General features: G+C 47.2%; 1 protein-coding gene across 2 annotated transcripts in view; it reads left to right on the forward strand.

Annotated features, from left to right (window-relative positions):
- NLE1 (notchless homolog 1) overlaps window positions 1-2,772 on the forward strand; it is a 31,697-nt gene extending 28,925 nt beyond the window's left edge. For both annotated transcript variants that reach the window (XM_060259337.1, XM_060259336.1), the window contains exon 13: window positions 1,501-2,772. In XM_060259337.1, coding sequence (XP_060115320.1) covers window positions 1,501-1,513 — 13 coding nt within the window. In that variant the 3' untranslated portion in view covers window positions 1,514-2,772. The remainder of the gene's footprint in view (window positions 1-1,500) is intronic.
- Window positions 2,773-18,193: the final 15,421 nt, after the last annotated feature.

Below are 18,193 nucleotides of genomic sequence, written 5' to 3' on the forward strand. Positions count from 1 at the left end.
CCTGACCTAGGGGACTGAAGTGCCGCTGAGACCTCTGACGCTCTTTCCATTCTTCCAGTCCCCTTCCTTGGAGGCGGAGAGGGGAGTTGCGGTGCGGTTCCATCTGTGTCTCTATGAGAAGTCACTAAAAGGGTGGAGGGCAAGAAGGGTGCAGCTTTCAGGTTTCAGCAGTGAAGCAGTTTGCACACGGTGTGTGAAATTTAGAGAAGCAGAAGCAGCAAGTGGGAATGAGTGGGAGAGGCTAAGGGATGAACAGGAGCAAATTGAGATATGTCCGACGGATACTTGAGCCTAGGGTGTTTGAAATGGCCTCCCCACCCTCCACCCCTTTTCTTTGGCCTTCCTGATCTATGTTTCTTTTACACCACAAAAACAGGCATCAGTTTTGATGGCAATAATTGTGTCATTATTGGGAGTGGAAGGAATGACTGCCGCTTTGTCCTGAGCAGAATGAACCTGTATCAGAAACAGATTGGATAGGCTCAATACCAGCCCTACTCTGGTTCAGTTGGGTCACCCTGTTGGTCTGAAGCAGGGATGGCCAAATGCGGCTTGCGAGCCACATGTGGCTCCTTCACGCGTATTGTGTGGCTCGTGAAGCCCCCACTTCCCATCGGCTGGCTTGAAGGAGGCATTTCTCTCTTTAAGTCACTTTCCCAACCCAACTGGCAGCTTGGAGAATTCATTTAAAGTTAAAATTGCTTTCTTTCCACCTCTACCTCCTTCCTCTGTCTGTCTGTCCATCTATCTATCATCTATCTATCCTCCAGCATCTGTCATCTATCTATCTATCTATCTATCTATCTGTCTGTCTGTCTGTCTGTCTGTCTGTCTATCTATCATCTATCTATCATCTATCTATCATCTATCTATCATCTATCTATCTATCTATCTATCATCTATCTATCATCTATCTATCATCTATCTATCATCTATCTATCATCTATCTATCATCTATCTATCATCTATCTATCTATCATCTATCTATCTATCATCTATCTATCTATCATCTATCTATCATCTATCTATCATCTATCTATCTATCATCTATCTATCTATCATCTATCTATCATCTATCTATCTATCATCTATCTATCATCTATCTATCATCTATCTATCTATCATCTATCTATCTATCATCTATCTATCACCTATCTATCATCTATCTATCATCTATCTATCTATCATCTATCTATCACCTATCTATCATCTATCTATCTATCATCTATCTATCATCTATCTATCTATCTTCTTTCTGTCGTCTATCGTCTATCATCCTTCTATCTTCTATCTGTCTATCGTCTATCATCCTTCTGTCTTCTATCTGTCTATCGTCTATCATCTATCTATCTACTATCTATCTTCCTATCTCAGGAAAAGGAAGAGTCTGCGTTTTCAGTCCCATCGGTCCAAAAGGAATTTTGGTCTCTGTGCCATATTTGCAACAGCCGAGTTTATGAAATGAGAATCCATTTTTTTAAAAAAATTTCTTTCCAACAGCTGGAGGAGATAGCTGACCCACAAGATTGCTGAGACGTGACTGATTCGTTCTTTCGCTTGCCATGCGCCACTCGGACCCAACCACGTTCCTTTTTCATGAAGAAGGGCTTGAAAAGAACTAAAGACCTTTTCCTGTATCCCAACCAAGGAGAAATCGTCCACCTTTGAGAGCACACTGCAACCGGTTTCAGAGGGAGGGTACTTTTGCTGTGGCCTTTTGCGAATCTTGCAGTTCCACATCCAGATACAGAACCCTCCCCTTTTGTCTGTGTTACCTGCCCAGCTGCAGTATAACAACTGAGAGCAGTGAGAACGTCCCTCATTCAAATCTTGCCTGGCTTGTTCATTTACAAAGTGAATTAGGCAAGGCCCAGAGCTATCCACCTGGGCCCTCTCGCCGTACTGTGAAGATAATGTGGGCTTCTCTTGCTGGGTGCTTCTAAAAGCTGCAAAGAGAATGGATGTGGAAGGGCTTTGAGTATTCAGAGTCCTGTAAAAAGCTGATCCTCCCCAGTGGGAGTGGTCCAAGGCGAAGAAACAGCACTCTGTGTCTGCTCAGAGACTTGCATTCTAGCACAGATAAAGCCCTGGGGGCTTTTCCCCCTCCTTTTCCGGTTGGTGCCTGCGTAGAGAAGACCAAGTCGCCCTGACCAGAAGAACATCCTCGTCTGACCCTCCTGATCGACAGGAGAAGAGAGCTCTCCCTTTCTTTCTCTTCCATTTTAAACAAAAAGCAGCCTGGTTAGCTGGCTCAGGGGAGTTATTGAAGCTGGCATTTACGGAAAGCACCTGCTAAGATTTACCGGTTTTGCCAAGGCCGTTTAGGATAACCTTTGACTCAGACCGGAAGTCATGTGGTACTGCATCTTGGTAGCAACCCCAGTCAGCCACCCCCACCCCAGACCTTCTGCCCCATTTCTGGCCTTCTGAGGTAGAGTGCCTCAGTACACGGAGGGTCCGTTTAGCTACGCAAATATTTATCTGATCCCTTCCAGCGAGATGACGGATGGGCTATTGATTCAGATTGAGAAGTCCCCGGCTTCGGATCTCCATTAACTGACCAGCACTGGAGTAACCTTAGAAAAGTTGCCTCCACTTCTCAGTAGAAGCAAGAGAGACAGTCTGTCTGGCTAAAAAGTAGGCCCCTGCCTGAAGGACTGGACCATCTAGTGCTCCTCAGTCTTTTCCCTCTGGGTTCAGAGTCAAGGGCACCAATTTTTCATGACATATCATTTCTCCTTAAGTGAATAATAAAATATAAATATTTTAAAATATGTGTAAGTAGTCATCACTGGTCTTCTCTGTCTGTCTGGCAAATGGCGTGCATGTGTTTTAAAGCTGTTTCCCCACATGACTATTGCTACCTCTTGTGGCAGTGAGTTCCATAAGTCTGCTATATGGAAACTACTTCCTGCTACTGTTCTACTGCTTTGAGTGACTTCTGTTTTTCAGTATTATGAGTATTATTTCAGTATTATTCGGTATTATGGGAAGAAAACAGTTCTGTGAAACTCAAATGTTTCATACACTCTTATATCTCCAGCTTTTTTCCTAAATTAAAAAGCCTTAAAGGCCTCTACCTCACCCAGTAGCCTTCTTGAGAAGGGTGATAGGAGAATTGTCCACACGGCTTGCAAAGGTATGTTGATAATTCAGATGATAATCAGAAATTTCTGTTCCCTTTTCCCCCCAGAAATATCAGATCCTACCCTGCTTGCTTGCCTTCTCAAATATATTTTGTCTGCTTGGACAGTTCAAGCCCTGCTGGTTTGTCCCCTAACTTACGGAGCTTTCTGACAAACACATTTCTTTTCCTTCCCTTTTGTGGCATCTGTACGCAGATTGTGTGTATTCCATGTAACTTGTGAACAGGACTGGTGGCTGGCCTCATTCGGGGAGTTAATTTCCCTCTCCTAAAATAGAGAATCTAAGAGCTTCACCTGTCGCTCTCTCTAGAATTGTCCTCGTCAAATAATTCACTGCTTCTTTTGTGTATTTATCTGCTGACAGAAATTTGTGACTCTCCTCTCAGCCAGGGCTGACCCCTCTCAGAGTGAATAATAACCCAACTGTCTCTGGGGACTACTTTCTCAGGAGGGCTCTAATTGTAAGCCCCAAGCCCTTGTCACAACTTGAGTCTCCCCTCATGAAAGAATCGTTTTTTAAAACTGTCACCTTGGCCTGCTGAGCGCAGAAGACCTTGAGGCCATTTTTCATCCCCCTCGGGGTAGGAGCAACACTAGCTGTATTTTCCACAGTCTGCACTTTACTTTTTACTAAAGCAAGCCATTTTCGACTTCACCAGACCTCTTCCTCAGGCTGGATGTTACAAAAAAAATGTTTCAAAAAGAGGGAAAATTCCTCAGGAGATGATGACAAGTCCTGGTCATGCCTGCGTTGTGTGTTAGATGCTGAGATGCTTCAAATGGTGCTGGGTTCGAGTTGCATCCAGGCTCCTAGGAGAAGGAGGAAAATAAATCCATTAAACTCCCTTAACAAAGGCCGACAAGTGTCTCTAATGCAGGCCAAAATCAAGTGATTCACACAACACTTGTTTCCTAATACAGTGAACATAAGAACATAAAAGAAGCCATGTTGGATCAGGCCAATGGCCCATCCAGTTCAACACTCTGTGTCACACAGCAGCCAGTGTGTGTGTATATATATATATATACACACACACACACATGTGGCTAAGAGCCAGTTTGGTGTAGTGGTTAAGTGTGCGGACTCTTATCTGGGAGAACCGGGTTTGATTCCCCACTCCTCCACTTGCACCTGCTGGAATGGCCTTGGGTCAGCCATAGCTCTGGCAGAGGTTGTCCTTGAAAGGGCAGCTGCTGTGAGAGCCCTCTCAGCCCCACCCACCTCACAGGTGGTCTGTTGTGGGGGGAGAAGATATGGGAGATTGTAAGCCGCTCTGAGTCTCTAATTCAGGGAGAAGGGCGGGGTATAAATCTGCAATTCTTCTTCTTCTTCTTCTAAGAGCCACTGATGGATCTCTGCTCCATTTTTGTATCCAATCCCCTCTTGAAGCTGGCTATGCTTGTAGCCACCACCACCTCCTGCGGCAGTGAATTCCACATGTTAATCACCCTTTGGGTGAAGAAGGACTTCCTTTTATCCGTTTTAACCCGACTGCTCAGCCATTTCATTGAATGCCCACGAGTTCTCGTATTGTGAGAAAGGGAGAAAAGTGCTTCTTTCTCTACTTTCTCCATCCCATGCATAATCTTGTAAACCTCTATCATGTCACCCCGCAGTCGACGTTTCTCCAAGCTAAAGAGCAGTGTTGACAGTTTGGGGCAAAGTCCCATGTCCTGTACCCAGCTTGCTGGGGGGAAAGTGTAGATGACTGGGGAAGACAATGGCAAACCAGCCCGTAAAAAGTCTGGCGTGAAAACGCTGTGAGAGCAACATCACCCCAGAGTCAGAAACAACTGGTGCTTGCACAGGGGACTACCGTTTTTTTATATTAACACGAGAGAGAATTTGGGTCCAAGGGTATAGTGAAAGGATGTGGCTTGTGCTTTTAGTTATTGAGAGGGTTGCTAATCTTGATCCTGACGAAGGAGGCAGGGGAGTGAGCGGGGCCTGGCTTCTCTCCTGCTAGTGCTATGTTCTTTCCTCAGGCATTCTAGTTACAAATTCCTTCCCCATCTTTGCATAGCTGAATGGAGTGAAGTGCAGGAGTTGCTCCTGAAAACTGGGACTTACCCAAGTCTGCTTTAGTGGATTGCAACCTCAGTCTTCACACTTCCATCTGTAAAATGGAGCTGGGGCTGTGAAGAAAAGTCTTGCTCGAGACCAAGAGCTCTGACCCTCTGCATGCTGCCCCTGAACCCAGAAGAATTCCCTGCTGACAACCCTGTGTAGAATTGGGCTGTTAGACCAATTAGGTGATGAACTTTGTGTTCTTTAAGTGCCTCGTGGATGTGTTACACGAATCTACGTCTTTCTCTTTGGACACCTGGGTTTTAGAAATATTTAGACTGGTCCTGCTGGCAGGAAGCGTGAGGAACGGGTGTTTTGCAGCTAGGTGGATCCCAAATTGCACAGGAAGCAGAGGACTCCCATTCCACATTCTTGTCCTGGCTGTGACTGTACTGAGCTAGTTTGGTGTAGTGGTTAAGAGCAGCGGACTCTAATCCGGAGAACCGGTTTTGATTCTCCACTCCTCCACATGAAGCCAGCTTAGGGTTGCCAATCCCCAGGTGGGGGAAGGGGATCCCCCGGTTTGGAGACCCTCCCCCCCCCCGCTTCAGAGTCTTCAGAAAGCAGGGGGGGAGGGAAATGTCTGCTGGGCACTTCATTATTCCCTGTGGAGACCGATTCCCATAGGGTATAATGGAGAATTGCTCTGAGGGTATCTGGAGGGGGGGTCCGTTTTTCATAGTAGAGGCACCAAATTTTCAGCGTAGCATGTGGTGCCTCTCCCCAGAATACCTTCCCAGTTTCAAAAAGATTGGACCAGGGGGTCCAATTCTATGGAGCCTCCAAAGTAGGTGCCCCTATTCTTATTTCCAATGGAGGGAAGGCATTTAAAAGGAGTGCGGTCCCTATAAATGTGATGGCCAGAACTCCCTTTGGAGTTCAGTTATGCTTGTCACAACCTTGCTCCTGGCTCCACCCCCAGTGTCTCCTGGCTCCACCCCCAAAGTCCCCAGACATTTCTTGAATTGGACTTGGCAACCCTAAGCCAGCTGGGTGACCTTGGGTCAGTCCCAGTTCTCTCAGACCTGTTCTCTCAGAGCTCTCTCAGCCCCATGTACCTCACAAGGTATGTGTTGTGGGGAGAGGAAGGGAAGGAGATTGTAATCCGCTCCAAGACTCCTTCAGGTACGTAGTGAAGGGTGGGGTGGCAATGGTGAGAAGGGCTGAAGTGTAGATTCTACCAGATTTCAAAGCCCCACTGTTTAGCCTTGAAAATCCCTAATTAAATTTTATTCCTCTCTTCTGCAAATCGCGCCTCTCAGTCTTCACCTTTGTGTCATTTCCTGGTTCCCTGCCTGATATGTTCACAATGAAATTGTATACATTTTTAATATTTTTGCATAGTTTTGACATATCAGTGCTGTAGAATGTAGAAAAGGAGCTAGAGACTGGTATCAAAGAAATCAGGAAGACCTACTGCAAAAAATGGGTGAAGCAAAAAGAATCGCAACAACAATATAAAAAAGAAACACATTCAGGAACATCTGCCCCGCTTTGCCTATGACCCCATTGGATTTTATGTCCTCGGCCAACACGGCTGGTTTGTAACTCACTTTAGATTGTCGCATTCATTTATTTTAAACTTTACACTGCTGGTTAGTCATGCTACTATGGCGTTTTTAATTGTATCAGTTTTAACAGGATTTCTGTTGAAGAGAGGTTGAGTTAACTGTATAGAAACCATCAAAGCAGTTTGAAGTACCGCCAGAGTTGTCACCACCAGAGAGCCAGTTTGGTGTCGTGGTTATAAGAGCAGCAGAGTCTATTCTGGAGAACCAGGTTTGATTCCTCACTCCTCCACATGCAGCCAGCTGGGGAACCCTGAGTCAGTCACAAGGCTCTCTCAGAGCTTTCACAGCTCCACCTTCCTCACAGGGTGTCTGTTGTGGGGAGAGGAAGAGAAAGGAGATTGTAAGGCACTCTGAGACCTCTTCATTACATTTAATAGCATCTGTAATTAATTTTAATAAACTTCCATTCTGTGTCACATTTGGTACTTCATCATTTTGTCTCCTCCCCCCTCTCATTTATTTCCAGTTAAGAAGAGTCAATTGAGAGACGTTAACATGTGCGTGTGTTTATTTTATTTTATTAATTTAATTTATATCCCGCCCTCCTCACCAAAGGCAGGCCCCGGGCGGCTCACAAACCAAGGGTCGACGCAAACACATTAGTGTGACCAATACAATAAACAACAATAAAAACATAAAACATAGAAACAATTTAAAAAAATTGCATGGGCTATCATAATTTCAGGCAGCGATTTCAATTCTGGTGGTTAGCTATACCCAGAGGTCTCAAGATCGCCATAGCGCAGTAGGCCATTGGTGGTGTTCTTATGGACCCGTCCCGTTGCTGCAGATGTTAACATTCATGTAAATGCCTGGCAGAAGAGTGCCGTTTTGCAGGCCCTGCGGAACTGTAAGAGCTCTCGCAGGGCCCTAACCTCCTCCGGCAACTCATTCCACCAGCAAGGGGCGGCAACGGGAAAGGCCCTGGCTCTCATTGTTTTGAGCTTCGCTTCTCTGATGCTGGGAACTGTCAACAGGTTTTGAGACCCGGACGGAAATGCTTTCTGGGGCATGTGCAGGGAAAGGCAGTCCCTAAGGTATGCAGAACCTCAGATAGGGTTTTAAAGGTAACAACCAGCACCTTGAAGCGAATCCGGTACATTATCGGTAGCCAGTGCAGCGCTTTCAGCAGTGCTTTCTGTTTGTCTCAGAAGATTGCATTGACACAGTATTGCCTGTCTTCTTCTAGATAGGTATGCACAGAGATGTTCCAACAGGTGATTCCACGCAAATTAAATATCTGGAAGCAGGAAGCTATTAGCTTTGCGTTATCTAACATGCCCCTGCACGCAGCCTTTTCTGCGGAACTAAATGCTTGACCTATATAACATGCGCTCCTTTTGACATATTGTTGTGATTGCAGTATGTCTCTGTTTGGTCTGTCCAGCTGGGTGACCTTTGGTTGATTCCAGGTGCAGCTGGAAAAGAGGTCATTTGGCTCCTGTCTCAGCCTTGCATGCCTGGATTTTGGAAATGGGCATTCTTCAGTTGGCAGGCAGGTTGGGGCATAGGGAGAAGAAGGTATTGGATTTATATCCCGCCCTTCACTCTGAATCTCAAGAGTCTCAGAGCGGCTTACAATCTCCTTTACCTTCCTCCCCCACAACAGACACCCTGTGAAGTAGGTGGGGCTGAGAGAGCTCTCCCAGAAGCTGCCCTTTCAAGGACAGCTCTGTGAAAGCTATGGCTGACCCAAGGCCATCCCAGCAGGTGTGAGTGGAGGAGTGGGGAATCAAACCCAGTTCTCCCAGATAAGAGTCCGTGCACTTAAGCACTACACAAAACTGGCTCCCAGAAACATAATCAATATGTCTCTGGTCCAAAAAGAAGAGATGAACATGTCAACCCAGTGTGCTGCAGCAGTGAAAAAGGCAACTGTGTTAGGAATTATAAGGAAAGGAGTTGAGAATAAAATGGCCAATCTTGTAATGTCCCTGTATAGATCTAGGGCAGGGGTAGCCAAACTTGCTTAACATAAGAGTCACACAGAATAAAGGTCAGATGTTTGAGAGCTGCAAGACATGGACTTCAAATGAGGAAGGAAGGAAGGAAGGAAGGAAGGAAGGAAGGAAGGAAGGAAGGAAGGAAGGAAGGAAGGAAGGAAGGAAGGAAGGAAGGAAGGAAGGAAGGAAGGAAGGAAGGAAGGAAAACAGATGGGGGAGAGAGGTGGAAACTTTACATGCATTTTCCAAGCTGCTTGCTGGATGGCTTGGTGAAGTGATTACAAGAGACAAATGCCTTAACCAAGGTGGCCAGCAGGGCAGTGGGGGCTTTGAGAACCACACAATATGTGTGAAAGAGGTACACATGGCTGGGTTTGATTCCCCACTCCTCCACTTGCAGCTATGGGTCAGCCATAGCTCTTTTAGGAGTTGTCCTTGAAAGGGCGGCTTCTGTCAGAGCTCTCTCAGCCCCACCTACCTCACAGAGTGTCTGTTGTGGGGGAGGATGATACATGGGATTGTGAGCCACTCTGAGACTCCGAAATCTTCTTTTAGCCTCATGTTAGCTTCTAGGATAAGTTCAGGCTTGATTTGGGGTTTTTTTTGGTGATCCACAGTACTCGTAAAACTCTCCTCCAACACCAGATTTCAAATGAATCAACTTTCTTTGGTGTCCCAACGATGCCCATGTAGCCTAGGCACTTTTGAAATGGAATGTTATGTTTTATTAAACTGCCCTTTTTACATTAAGACTCGAGAAAAATTCTTGAACTCATTTTTGTACCTGCTGTGGCCTTCCTGCTTGTATTATGGTCCAGTGATTACTTTCATGTTACAACTTTTTCTTAACTTTTAATGTTGCTTGTTTTCTTCAGTCTGCAATCCAAATTAGGGAAACTATTAACTGACTAATCTCATTTTGGCTGGTTTCACAATTGCTTTGACTGCTATCTTTTATAAAATGATGTTCTTCAATGCATTTTTTAATCTTTGATATGCCAATAAAGGTCTGTCTATCTGTCTATTCATTTAGTAGGCTTATATTCTGCCCTCTCTCATAATGGGCTCAAGGTGGGTCACAACATGAACTGAACAACGATTTAAAAACCTACCATTTAAATTTTTTAAAAATACAATAAAATTAGCAAATCAAAACAACAGAACAATAAAACAAATAAGGTGCATCATCAGGTGGGAAGGGCACGTTTCACAGGATACAGCAGTTTTCGGACCAGGACGAAATGATGGTGATAATAAACAGGATAGCACCATAGTCTGTGAAGCATGATATCCCAACAAGGGAGGCTAACTGATGGAATAGTGGCTGGAATAGGACGTCTGCTGCCTCAACCAAAGGCCCGGCGGAATAGCTCCATCTTACAGACCCTACAAAATGATAGTCAATCAGGTAGGGCCCGGATCTCCTTAAGGAGCTGATTCCACCAGTCAGGGGCCAGAGTCAAGAAGGCCCTGGCTCTGGTCGAGGCAAAACAGACGTCCTTCAGGCCAGGGATAATCAGGAGGTGCTGTGTAGCAGACTATAACGACCTCCAGGGCATGTAGACATAAGCATACCTAGTAATGGGGACTCTAGTATGATGTATTGTCTTGATCCTGGTCACCCACTACACATCCTTGCACTTCAGAATCTTTTCCCACTCCTTCAAGGCTGCTGTTTCCTGTCTCAGCCTCCTCCTGATTTCTTGGTTGCAGTCTCCCTTGTGATCAATGAGCTGTTTTGGTTAGTTCTAGTAAAAGAGTCTACATGGCCTAACGTTTGTACAGTAGTAAACTACGTAGCCCAGGAGTCAATGTGACCAATTAAGACCGCTGTATGATGCAATGCGGCGGAGTTAAGTATGTAGGTTGACTACATTTACCTAATAGAGGTCAGCTGTATTTAATGGGACTAGCCGAATGCAAATAGAAGCGTGTTAATCCGTCAGTTTATGCTAGCAGCATTTGAAAGCTAGAGGAAGAATTGCATTTGCAAATGCATGCTGATAGGGGTGCCAGCCTCCAGCTGGTGCCTGGAGATCGCCGGCTATTACACTTGATCTCCAGGTGACAAAGATCAGTTCACCTGGAAAAGTTGGCCAATTTGAAAGGTGGACTCTGTGGCATTATACTACATTGAAGTCCCTCCCTTCCCTAAACTTTGCCTTCCTCAGGCTCCACCCCCAAATGTCCAGATATTTCCCAACCTGAAGCTGGCAACCTTAATCTATGCAGAAAATTAATCTGCCACTTCAAATCTTACCAGATTCTTTCACTAATATGAATTGCTTAACTTTTTGAGTCTGGGATTGCATGCATGAATGTTTCACTTACACTTGAAGATTTATAGGAGTCCTACAAGCCGTGCCTAATGGGTTTCTTTGTTTTGCAGCTTTGATGGTCTTGTCCATGCATTGGTGATTTTAAATAGGTCCGAGGACTGTTATTGTAGATTTAGTGAAGAAGATTGCAAGATGAATACAAAACGGTTAAACGCTGCTGCCAGGATAAACAGGCAAACAGAACTGAAAAGTGTTGATTCTGGTACAATTACCGGCTACTCTGGGAAACTGTTTTGCTCTAGCATCAAGGCTTTTTTTTGTTTTAATCCAGGAATGCACAGGAACGCAGTTCCAGCTGGTGTTGACATCAGGGGTGTGGCCTAATATGCAGATATGTTCCTTCTGGGCTTTTTCTACAAAAGGCCCTGTGTGAAGCAATGGTGATGTTGGGGTGTGGTCTTATATGCAAATTAGTTCCTGCTGGGCTTTTTCTTTAAAAAAAAGCCCTGTCTCGCATCATCTTATTTATTTATTTATGTATTCATTTATTTTATATCCTGCCCTCCCCGCCGAAGGCAGGCTCAGGGCGGCTCACGGGATCGCCGTAGCGTGATAAGATAAGATAGGCCATTGGTGATAAGCGTGATAAGATAGGCCATTGGTGGTGTTCTTATGGGCCAGTCCTGTTGCTGCAGATGGTTACTATCATGTAAATGCCTGGCGGAAGAGTGCCCTTTTGGAGGCCCTGCGGAACTGTAAAAGCTCTCGCAGGGCCCTAACCTCCTCCGGCAACTCATTCCACCCGCTAGGGGCAGCAGCGGAAAAGGCCCTGGCTCTCCTTGTTTTGAGCCTCGCTTCTCTGATGCTGGGAACTGTCAACAGGTTTTGAGACCCTGACTGACGTGCTCGCTGGGGCGTGTGCAGGGACTGCAGTTGCACCGCAATTGCAAACTTCCAGTCAATGTCTCTTTCAGAATGCACCAGCGAGTTAGCGTATTCTTGTACTGCAGAGAGTATGCTGTCCTCCCACCTCCAGATGTAAAGCTCAGGCCACACACTTTACAGTTTCACAATCCCAAAAGATCAGGTGCTTTTGAATATAGGTTTTCCTTATAGCGAGCCATCAGCCAGCCCCATATTCTGGAGGATGACTGAAGAGGGAGCGAGTGACGCTCCCAAACAGTCTCAGCCCTGCCATTATCAATTGATCCCTGCCCATGCAAACTTAGAAGTGCATTCTTCAAGGATACGATCCAATGGAGAGCAATATGTGGGTTTAATACAATCCTGGACTGTACAGACAATCAGGTTACAACAAGCAGTTAAAAATTAAAGTAACTGACGGGAAGGAAGGTGTTTCCTGCGCTCCTTACAAGTGGCTTGCTTGAACTGCATTTGTAAGCCCTAGAATATGGAATGGAATGAATTTTATCACACAACATCAAGATAGGGAAGTTGTAATAGACCGGAGAAATTACCCCAGCTGATGAGCTCAACCAGATACATCTTGTGATGCTCATAAACCACATCTGCAGTGCCACAAGGGTCATTTCACAGGAAAATTAAAGTGGGATCTGCTCCTTCCCTTTATGGTTTCTCGAGCAGCAAAGGGGTGTGTGTGTGTATGCACCAACCAATGCTCCCTCTAAGCTGCAGAGTCTTGTGAGCAAAAATTCTCCTTTGTGAGCTACTGGCATGAAAGTTGTGAGCTACTGCATAAATTATTGTGCTCTGGGGTCATCCTTCAAAAAAAAAATGTGTGAGCTGGAGGCTAAAAATCTGTGAGCTAGCTCACGCTAACGGTGTAGAGGGAACACTGGCGCCAACTACCTCTACTACGCCTGCACCAATGCAACTTGATACCACAGACAAATAGCATGGTTCTCAATTCCAGAAAAGTTTACCCTGTGGCAGAATTTCACCTGTGCTGTTAAAAGCATAGGAAAAGGAAAAAGGAAAGGTCCCCTGTGCAAACACCAGTCATTTCCAACTCTGGGGTGATGTTGCTTTCACAACGTTTTCACGGCAGACTTTGTATGGGGTGGTTTGCCATTGCTTTCCCCAGTCATCTACACTTTCCCCCCAGCAAGCTGGGTAGGTACTAACTTTCCCCCCAGCAAGCTGGGTAGGTACGACTTCGGAAGGATGGAAGGCTGAGTCAACCTCGAGCTGGCTATCTGAAAAACCCAGCTTCCACCGGGGATCGAACGCAGGTCGTGAGCAGAACTTAGGACTGCAGTACTGCAGCTTTAGCACTCTGCGCTACGGGGCACAGCAAATAGAGTTTCTCTTGATGGCTGGGGTCTTAATTCAGGACCGCCTTTCCCCATATGTACCCCAGAGAGCACTACATTCGGGGTCCCAAAATCTTCTTAAGATTACCGGACCAAAAGAAGCTCGATCATCCATCACCAGACGCAGAGCCTTCTCGGTAATAGCCCCCGCTCTGTGGAATGCCCTCCCCGGAAACATTAGGGCCCTGTGGAACTTGTCACAGTTCCACAGGGCCTGTAAGATGGAATTGTTTAAACTTGCTTCCAACAGCTAAGGGGAGATGGCTGTTACTCCACAGCACTGGCAATCTCAGTGAACTGTAAGAACCGAAACCAAAAACATCAGAATGATCAGAATATCAATGCACATCTTGAATGTAATGATTGTAAAATGTATGCTGCCCCTGAACCCAGAAGAATTCCCTGCTGACAACCTTGTGTAGAATTGGGCTGTTAGGCTGGTTAGTTGGTGAACTTTGTGTTCTTGGAGTGCCTCGTGGATGCGTTACACAAATCTCCTATGTCTTTCTCTTAGGATACCTGGGTTTTAGAAATATTTAGACTCGTCCGATGCCACCAGTGGGGTCCAGTGCCAGAGTCCACCCTGCAAACATCAGTTTTCCCCAGGCGCACTGATCTCTAGTTTGGTGTAGTGGTTAAGTGTGCGGACTCTTATCTGGGAGAACCGGGTTTGATTCCCCACTCCTCCACTTGCACCTGCTGGCATGGCCTTGGGTCAGCCATAGCTCTGGCAGAGGTTGTCCTTGAAAGAGCAGCTGCTGTGAGATCCCTCTCAGCCCCACCCACCTCACAGGGTGTCTGTTGTGGGGGAGGAAGGTAAAGGAGATTGTAAGCTGCTCTGAGACTCTTCGGAGTGGAGGGCGGGATATAAATCCAATATCTTCATCTACCTCACAGGGTGCATGTTGTGGGGGAGGAAGGGAAAGGAGATTGTGAGCCGCTCTGAGACTCTTCGGAGTGGAGGGCGGGATATAAATCCAATATCTTCTATCTTCTTCTATCACTTGGAGAGGCGCTGTAATTCCGGGGGGATCCCCAGATCCCACCTGGGGGCTGGTAGCCCTCATTGGTGAGAAGCCTGACTGGACTTGTAGGAGATATTTGTAAAGATGAAGAAACGGAGCAACGAGTTAGGAAGCCCTTGGGTCACCTATGACCTCCGCAGCATCCTCTTTCCCAGTGTCACTCCTCCAGCTCTATGTGGGGATAACAACACTGGCCTGCTTTAGAGGGCTGTTGTACAAATAACCAGTGTTCCCTCTACGCTGAGTTAGCGTGAGCTAGCTCACAGTTTTTTAGCCTCCGGCTCACACATTTTTCTCTCAGCTCAGGAAAAACGGCCGCAGAGCAAGCTAACCTATGCATTAGCTCGCAACTTTAATGCCAGTAGCTCACAAAGTAGAATTTTTTTGTCATAAGACTCCACAGCTTGGAGGGAGTACTGCAGATAACTTTGGTAGCTGATGTGAAGTGTTACGGAGAGCAGGTAAAAAAGGTAAAGGTAGTCCCCTGTGCAAGCACCAGTCGTTTCTGACTCTGGGGTAATGTTGTTTTCACAATGTTTTCACAGCAGACTTTTGAGAGCCAGTTTGGTGTAGTGGTGAAGTGTATGGACTCTTATCTGGGAGAACCGGGTTTGATTCCCCCCTCCTCCACTTGCACCTGCTGGAAGGGCCTTGGGTCAGCCATAGCTCTGGCAGAGGTTGTCCTTGAAAGGGCAGCTGCTGTGAGAGCCCTCTCCAGCCCCACCCACCTCACAGGGTATCTGTTGTGGGGGAGGAAGGGAAAGGAGATTGTGAGCCGCTCTGAGACTCTTCAGAGTGGAGGGCGGGATATAAATCCAAAATCTTCATCTACCTCACAGGGTGTCTGTTGTGGGGGAGAAAGGTGAAGGAGATTGTGAGCCGCTCTGAGACTCTTCAGAGTGGAGGGTGGGATATAAATCCAATATCTTCATCTACCTCACAGGGTGTCTGTTGTGGGGGAGGAAGGGAAAGGAGATTGTGAGCCGCTCTGAGACTCTTCGGAGTGGAGGGTGGGATATAAATCCAATATCATCATCTACCTCACAGGGTGTCTGTTGTGAGGGAGGAAGGGAAAGGAGATTGTGAGCCGCTCTGAGACTCTTCAGAGTGGAGGGCGGGATATAAATCCAAAATCTTCATCTACCTCACAGGGTGTCTGTTGTGGGGGAGAAAGGTGAAGGAGATTGTGAGCCGCTCTGAGACTCTTCAGAGTGGAGGGTGGGATATAAATCCAATATCTTCATCTACCTCACAGGGTGTCTGTTGTGGGGGAGGAAGGGAAAGGAGATTGTGAGCCGCTCTGAGACTCTTCAGAGTGGAGGGCGGGATATAAATCCAAAATCTTCATCTACCTCACAGGGTGTCTGTTGTGGGGGAGAAAGGTGAAGGAGATTGTGAGCCGCTCTGAGACTCTTCAGAGTGGAGGGTGGGATATAAATCCAATATCTTCATCTACCTCACAGGGTGTCTGTTGTGGGGGAGGAAGGGAAAGGAGATTGTGAGCCACTCTGAGACACTTCGGAGTGGAGGGCGGGATATAAATCCAATATCTTCTTCTTCTTCCTTTGACAGGGTGGTTTGCCATTGCCTTCCCCAGTAGGGTGATACAAATTCAAGGTATTGAGAGGTATGCTCCTATAGACTTTTCTTCCCTTGAGGGTTGCTGCTGCTTCTGCATCTCGAAGAGCTACCTGGCCGGATGAAATCCAGCAAGTTGACTTTTACCTTTCCCTGCACTGAAGTGCTGAAAAAAGATTAAAATAGGATAGCACAACTGAACCTCCATTGTTAGAGGCAATTCCTCCCCTGCTTATGGGGCAAACAGTAAGGGAAAGCTACTGCTTTCATCCTTTTTCTTGGCATGTAAAGCTGCTAACGGAAACAGGACATTGGGATGATAGCCCTTTTTAGGGTTGCCATCTCTAGGTTGGAAATTCCTGGAGGTTTGGGAGGGGAGCCTGAGGAAGCACTTCAGAGGGGTATAATGCCAAAGTGTCCACTCTCTAAAGCAGCCATTTTCTTCAGGTGAACCAGTCTTTTATCTGGCCGTTACAATCCTAGGAAACCTCCAGGTCCTACCTGCAGATTGGCAACTCATCTTATAATGGATCTCTAGCCTACAAAGACTGAGTTACAGTCCTGGGAAGCCTCCAGGTCCTACCTGCAGACTGACAACCCATTTTATAACAGATCTCTAGCCTACAAAGATTGGTTCTCCAGAAGAAAACGGCAGCTTTGTAAGGTGGACTCTGTGGTATTGTATCCCTGTTGAGCTCCCTTTGCTTCCCAATCTCAGTCTTCTCCTGGCTCTGCCACCGCTTTCCAAAGTTGGCAACCCTGGAACAAGGAGCCAGTTTAAAAACAATGAGGTCTAGCAGCTTTGCACTGAATAGCTGCATGTCAAACAGAAGCTTTGCGGGTTTGTGTGTGACTTGCAGGAGAGGTTATTTATGTGTACTGATTAAAAAAAAAAAACCCTTTATTATAAACCTCTGCTTGACGATAAAACCAAAGGGCGCCCGCACCGTCGTCTCCTTGAGGAGGCGACGTCAAGTTTCCCGCGCGGACTCTTTTTCCCTTCTCTTCTTTTTTTGGGCGGAGGAAGCCGGACGTCACAATGCTTCGCGATGCGTCCTTTAAGAACGGCTCCTCCGCGCGGAGGACTCGACATTCGCAGCTGGACGCTGGTGGGGAAGGTTGGCCTGGCGGAAGAGGAGGACTGCGAAGCCAGAGGCGGCGGCCTGAGGAAATACAACCCACCCGCCTGCGGAATAGCCGAACTCTGGGCTCAGGAGCCGCCCTGGGAGTGGGAGGAGTTGGGTTCGGCGGTCTTTTATTTAGCTTTAAGGGTGGGGGGAAGACAGACGTCTGGGGGGAGCCCCCCCAGCCTAACTAGAAGGAGGTGGGGGCGAGGATGTAAGTGGGCCTTGAGGAGGGACCACTGAGGGGGGGGTGCGCCCCCCCCGTCTTCCCCCTTTATAAAAGGCCTTAGGATCAACCCCCCCCCCCTTAAAGTGTCTTCTTGCCTCCTTTCTCACCTTAAGAGGCTATCAAGTCAAGGGGGTTCCTTGCCTCCCCTTTAAGGGGGTCTTCACCCCCCCCCCCAAGCCCATATCTTCACTCAGGGTTATTGTCCCTTCTGCAAAGGGGTGCATTTCTTCTCCCTGGAGAGATGTCTTAATCGTTCCCCCCCCCCCCCCCATTTCCAAGGATTCTTTAAACGCCCCTCTCCTCTGCCCTGCAACAATTCATTGCAACGACCCCCCCCCCCCCGACTTAATTCTCTCGCCCGACCCCTCCATCTGAGGATTGTCACGGTTGTTCCTCTCTCTTAAAAAAGCTACATTATTATTGTTTTCCAGCAGTGTTGTGTCGTGTCCCCGCTGGAGGGGACTTGCTGCAAAGAAAGGGAGCTTAGCCTAGCCCTAACCTTCTTTTAAAGATAACAACCCCCCCCCCCCTTTTAACAATCTTAACTCCTTCCTCCCCTGGAAAAAGGTGCTATAGCCCCTCCAGTGCCCAGGTAGCCTTAAAAATCCCCATGTGCCGCCATTGCCTGGTGACCTCCTTTAGTGCAAGCCTTTTGCCTTTAATCATCATCAGGATCGCTGTCATTGTTAGCGAAGCCCCACAAGGGACCTTTCATGCCCCCTTCCTTCTGCGGCAAGCGCTGCCCCCTCCCCCCTCCAGAGGCAGCTTGACCCCCCCACCCGCACGTCTTGACCCGCCCGCCTGCCTTCCTTTCCCCATGCCAGGAAAAGCGAATCGCCTTTGGGAAGCCGGAGCGGTCAGCCAGTATCCCCCGACCCCCTTTGCCTGGGGGGGCGGCTTGCACCTCCCTGAGCCTCATGATGGCAGCTGCCCCCC

Source organism: Heteronotia binoei, chromosome 18 (assembly GCF_032191835.1).
Source record: "Heteronotia binoei isolate CCM8104 ecotype False Entrance Well chromosome 18, APGP_CSIRO_Hbin_v1, whole genome shotgun sequence".
NCBI lineage: Eukaryota > Metazoa > Chordata > Lepidosauria > Squamata > Gekkonidae > Heteronotia > Heteronotia binoei.